The sequence below is a fragment of the Suricata suricatta genome, chromosome 5 (genome assembly GCF_006229205.1).
Source record: "Suricata suricatta isolate VVHF042 chromosome 5, meerkat_22Aug2017_6uvM2_HiC, whole genome shotgun sequence".
NCBI classification, from domain to species: domain Eukaryota; kingdom Metazoa; phylum Chordata; class Mammalia; order Carnivora; family Herpestidae; genus Suricata; species Suricata suricatta.
Genome location: NC_043704.1, coordinates 40,723,894 through 40,729,233, shown reverse-complemented (window position 1 = coordinate 40,729,233; position 5,340 = coordinate 40,723,894). Strand labels below are relative to the sequence as shown.

At 40.9% G+C, this 5,340-nt stretch overlaps 1 protein-coding gene across 2 annotated transcripts in view; it reads left to right on the top strand.

Moving 5' to 3' along the window:
* LOC115291637 (B- and T-lymphocyte attenuator-like) overlaps positions 1 to 5,340 on the top strand; it is an 11,250-nt gene that overhangs the window by 2,906 nt on the left and 3,004 nt on the right. The window contains exons 2-4 of one of the 2 annotated variants that reach the window (XM_029939157.1): positions 527 to 562; positions 1,737 to 1,877; positions 3,322 to 3,368. In XM_029939157.1, the coding sequence (XP_029795017.1) occupies positions 1,775 to 1,877; positions 3,322 to 3,368 (150 nt within the window). In that variant the 5' untranslated portion in view covers positions 527 to 562; positions 1,737 to 1,774. Of the gene's footprint in view, positions 1 to 526; positions 563 to 1,736; positions 1,878 to 3,321; positions 3,369 to 4,834; positions 5,048 to 5,340 lie in introns of those variants that run through there. The other variant, XM_029939158.1, reaches the window with a different exon arrangement.

The window sequence follows — 5,340 nt, the reverse complement described above, 5'->3', positions numbered from 1 at the left end:
TGAATTCTGTTCCATCTAATCAATCATCTGGAAATAAGTTACAATCTTTTGTGGATAGCATGATGATAAATCAAATTTTATTTTCATGTGTCAGTTTCTAAATTATAAGAAAGCAAATAGCGATAGTTCTTTAAACCATGTTTGATGAGAAGGGGAGGACATCATCTGATTATGCATGACTCACTCAGAGCACCTGCTGAGTGAGCGTCCTGTTTTTCCATGTGCTGGGAGGTGTCATACAGGCTGTATTCCGTCCTTGTCCTTATGGAATAGGGAAGACGAAATCAAACCAGACAGAGGATGTTTCTGTTATATTTACAGTCTTTTTTCAAGTCTTCGAATTAATCTAACTTTGTGTCCATAATCTTTGAGGCGGTGGTTTGCACATCAGGCAAACTCCTTTGAGCTGGGTTATCGGGTCAGTTAGTGTGCAAATGCAGGAGTCCTCCCAGACTAGCTCTGACTTTAGACACACTCGAGTATTGTTTTCTCAACCAGTTTTGATTATCCTGCTTTTGTATTTCAGAACGGACTGAAGATAATTCAGAATACCCTCTACCAAGTGAGTATCAATCTAGCCAAATAAAAATAAGGAAATAAGGTTGTTTGATGGTTGAAGAAAGAACGAATGTTGGGTTTTCCTATTTGAGTAACTTTCTTTTGTATTAGATTATCTATGTGGGAACCCTTGTCCCTGTTTCTATTCATACCCTCCCCCTCAGACAGCTGCGTCTGTCCTTGGTAATGACTTGGCTGCTCTCCTAATGTAAGCAGCAGCTGCAGCATGAATAATAAAGAATTTGTTACCACTCTGGTATTGAGCCACTATTTGCCCAGCTTCAGTAGCTCCTGACCACCTTTACCTTGAGCCAAGCATGTAAGGAAGCAGATAGATAATGATGTTAATATATTTAGAAATAAAAACTTCCTGCATAAAAGTACTTAACATATAAACAAAACTAATGCTGTGTGATGCATTCTGATTTTTTTCTATTCTGTTGTGATTCATATTTTTAAGGTTTTTATGGTCTATTAAATTGTTTCATGATCCATCAATAAGTTCCAACCTATCATGGACAAATAGAACATTAATACATGTTAACATTGAGCATAGCTGTGAGTACCAGCTGTGTGCCCAGCACAGCATATTTGGAAATAACAAAACTATCTGTAGATAACAAAATTATGTAGTATGTGGAGATACATAAGAGTTACGAGACAACAAAAAAACCTTGTGTTAAAGGAACTGGAATTTAGCGTCAAAAACATGTTGGCTTGGGTCCCAACTGCAACTCACTACTATCTGACCGTGAGTGAGAGTCTTGGAACAATAACACTTTTATCAAGGCATGGAACTAGTTAAATACAACAGTTCCCTTAATTTTCGTTAGTGGTGAATATGAGAGTTAAGTGAGACAAGGTCAATGCAAGGGCTTGGCGAAGTGCTTTCTGAGAGCTGTTATGGGTATTGTTTTAGAGGGGATTTACCCCAGCGGAATTAAAAATGCTTACAAAAGATGAATTATCACCCAGAGCCACCCACATATGCTCATCGATAAAGCAAGAGGTGGGTGAGAATCCTGAGGCCAGGACTTCTTGGGGAATGTGTCCCAGAAGGGAAATAGAGGCACCAGCTGGAAATCTCTTTCACTCAAGTTCTGATGATGCAGAAGGTATTACCAATCCTATTACATCTGAGATTTCCTAACTGTCTTGAGCATTGGCTCACATTTCAGATGCCACCGGTGCCTCAGGACCACCCTCTCAGGAAGGGATGGAGGACAAACGATGGATGCTTGATAGTTTGCTCCCTTTGGAGGCATTGTCTCTGCTCATGACTTGTTTGTACCTACTCTTCGGCCTGAGAAGGCACCGAGGTGGGTTCTACCTTCCATGTGCTGCTGTATGCCACACATTTCGGGCTGATTGCCTTCTAGTTGGTTCTTGTTGTTTTCTTTCCCATATTCTGCAAGGACCCATGGATAATGATTTCCTCAGGGACAGCATCCTTCCACCGAAAAGACAAATGGATTAATTCAAGTCCCTTCCAGTCATACGGAAGCACATTCTCCCTGGCACAGTGTTCCAGCTGGCAGGGGGGGGGGTGCTAAGGAGGGCACACGGTGGGACTGACCCATTCTACTTGGGTCTGTCTTAGGTGTCTGTGAGAAGCAGCTCTTCTAAACTGTAAGGGGAGTGAAAGGGAGGTGGAAATAATCTCTCAGGTCAGCAAGTCTGATTTGAGTTAGTTTGCCTCATCCTCTTTTTCACAGCCACCACACATCACGCCCATCATCCATGCCCTCGTCTAAATGAAGCCCATATGTGCCCAAAGGAAATTCCTATCTCTGTACTTTCTTTTGCCCCCACAAACACAGGCCTGAACTGAACCCTCACCCAAAAGTAATGCGTTTGAAAAATATGGGTTTGGCTAGGTGTGAAATCCAGGAAACATTCCTTTCTGCTTTTTGAAGAATCCCCTTCAGTATCATGAACAAACACTTAAACATAATAAGAGAGAGATGCGTGGAGAATTCTGATGTAATGCTGGTCCGCAACACCCCTGTTCTCTCTCTCTTTACTTTCCCTCTCTGCATTCTCCTCCCATCCCGTCTCCAACACGGGCAGCCTCAGGGTAGCTACAGAAGCTGAGCTAGACAGAGCAACCCTTTTCTCTGCCACAAGAGAAAGATTTGTCTGGGCAAAAGTGCTTTTGGTGTTTTGTGGTAGGGACTTCCGGAGCCCAGAACATTCTCAGAATACTGAAAGAATCCTCTGTACTCTCGCTTCACATCTGCAACTCCCAAGGTTCTTTCCATGGTCCTTCCCCAGCTTTCACTCTCTTTCTTGACACTGGTATAGAAAACTTTAGAAAAAGAGGCAGGAATAAATCCTTTGGACCACCGTATCTGAAATGAACCAATCCATGGGAGATCCTGACCTATGTAGGTGAGGAGACAGTAGTGTGTCTGGCAGCAAGTATAGACTGTCCCCAGAATAGGATTTCCAGCCTGTTTCAAGTGATAGTGTAGATCCTGCCCCTTCCTCTTGGATAGGCCATAGGTCAGAAGGGAAGAGCCAGTGAATGCACACACACCGAAGTGTATGTGCCTTGCTGGCTGCAGGAAATAAACAAGCCAAAACAAAGAGCAATGCTGCCGCTGGCCCGGGAGGCATCCCACCTCTGCCCCAGAATGTCAACCTAGCAATCTGGTTCCAGAACGCATATTCTCACCACAATCTTAACCTACAGGAATTGGGGAAGAATTGTGTGTTGTTCTTTACTCATCTTGATTTTGTATTTGCCTTTTTGAATTCCAGCAGAAAAAAAGGAGCCTTCTGACACAGGAGGAAGAGAAGTTAACCTGGTATGTTCCATGCATCTGTTAAAACAAATGCAATCTATATTATACCATGTTAATCTTGATATAATATTTCAAATTTAATAAGTCTATGTAACACTTACCCTGTGCCAGGAGCTGTTCTAAATGCTCTCTATATAGACTTACATCTAAACATGTGTTATTTTTTTAATGTCTATATATTTTTGAGAGAGACAGACATACCAAGGCAGAGTATGAGTAGGGGAGGGGCTGAGAGGGAAACACAGAATCCGAAGCAGGCCTCAGGCTCCGAGCTGTCAGCACAAAGCTTGATGCAGGGCTGGAACCCATGAACTTCGAGATCATGACCTGTCCCGAAGTTGGATGCTTAACCAACTGAGCACCCACGTGCCTCTAAAAAATGTTTTGATTTCACATTTAACTCCATCTGCAGCAAAGATTCTTCAGAATTCACAAGTTTCACAATAAGTGTCCTTTTGAAAGAGCATTAGTGGCAGTGTAGACCAGAAGTAGAAAATCAGAGATTGGATTGTAAGACCTTGGCTATGGTCTTGATCTGTTATGTGACTTCAGGCTACTTATATATTCTCACAAAAACACCTTAAAATCCTTTGGTAGAGAATTGAGAGTTAATGAAAGAATGAATCATAAATAATCTTATAAATAGCATGTGACTTCTTCAGACTCCCAGCAGATAAAAAAATATGACCACAGGTCTAGTTATTATGCAAAAAAGTTCTCGCAGTATGTGTGGGCTCATCAAGGAAGAGAACTCCCCGACAAAGCAAAGGGCATTCTGGAGGCAGTGCCAAGGTTTCCTACAAGGTTTTGGAATACAAACATAAGCTTTTTATTTGGGGCTCAATGTTGTGTAAATATTGGAACTCCAAAAAATGCAAGATGAGGCAATATATTTCTGAAAAAAAATTTATAAGGTTCTTCAGTTAAAAGAAAAATAATCATAAATGAGGAACGTGTGTGTGCATGTTTCACTGTAGAAGGGTAGAGATAAACACGTAGTAACCCTCTCAAAAGTTCCAGAAATGCCAAATGCATGTATAGCCAATAATTTTACATATAAAATTAAATGACACTCAGCATTCCTCACTAGGTTGCACAATTTTAAATCAAACCAAATACATTCAACTTTGTAAACTCATATTAATTTTTTAGTAAGCAGCTTTGTGTTGGGTGCTAAGGTTTTGTTTTTTCAAGTAGGAAAATTTTCTTAAATGTTATTTTCTTTCTTCCTATAGTAAACAACAATGAATTACATTCTGTTACAATCAGGACTGAGATCTAGGAAACTATTTAAAACAATGATCTAAATGAGTTCTTGTTTAAATAAAGTCCAGCCTGGTTAAAATGTAGTTATATTTCTTTGTAGGCTGCACAAATTATTTATGATCTGAAGTTGAATTCAAGGGGCTTCTCTCTGTGTGCAATTGTTGGAATTTTATTTTAAGATGCCTGCATCTTTTGCAGGAATTCACAGCTTTGGCCCATGGGAGTTAACCAACATTTCAGAAACTATGGTGATGCCATGTTAGATCTTTGAGACTAAAGATTTCTTAGGCAGGGGCTTGTACTGGAATCAGTGGAATAGAAATCCAACGGAGAGAAAGGAGCGTAAAAGTATGGCAGATACATATAAAAGCCAGAGTTCTCATCTGATTCCACAATGGTCCCTGGAGGATGTAAAGGTACTTAAAATACTAAAAAATCACTGAACTGTGTGTTTTTGTTAAAGTGCTTTGTAAACGTAAACCGGCATTACACATACAGAGTAGGAGAGCGGCTTTGGTATTTGTCATATCTGTCCACATCAGCCTTGCGGCATCCACCACTTTGCTGACGGGCTACAGCATAGGCTCAACCACAGAACCCCGTGCTTTCTTTTACCTCAGTCATTCTAACCGAGTTTTCCACGGAGACCTGCCGGCTTTTGGGAAAGGAGCCAGGTCACTGAGTTGACAGACTTCTATACAATTGTTAA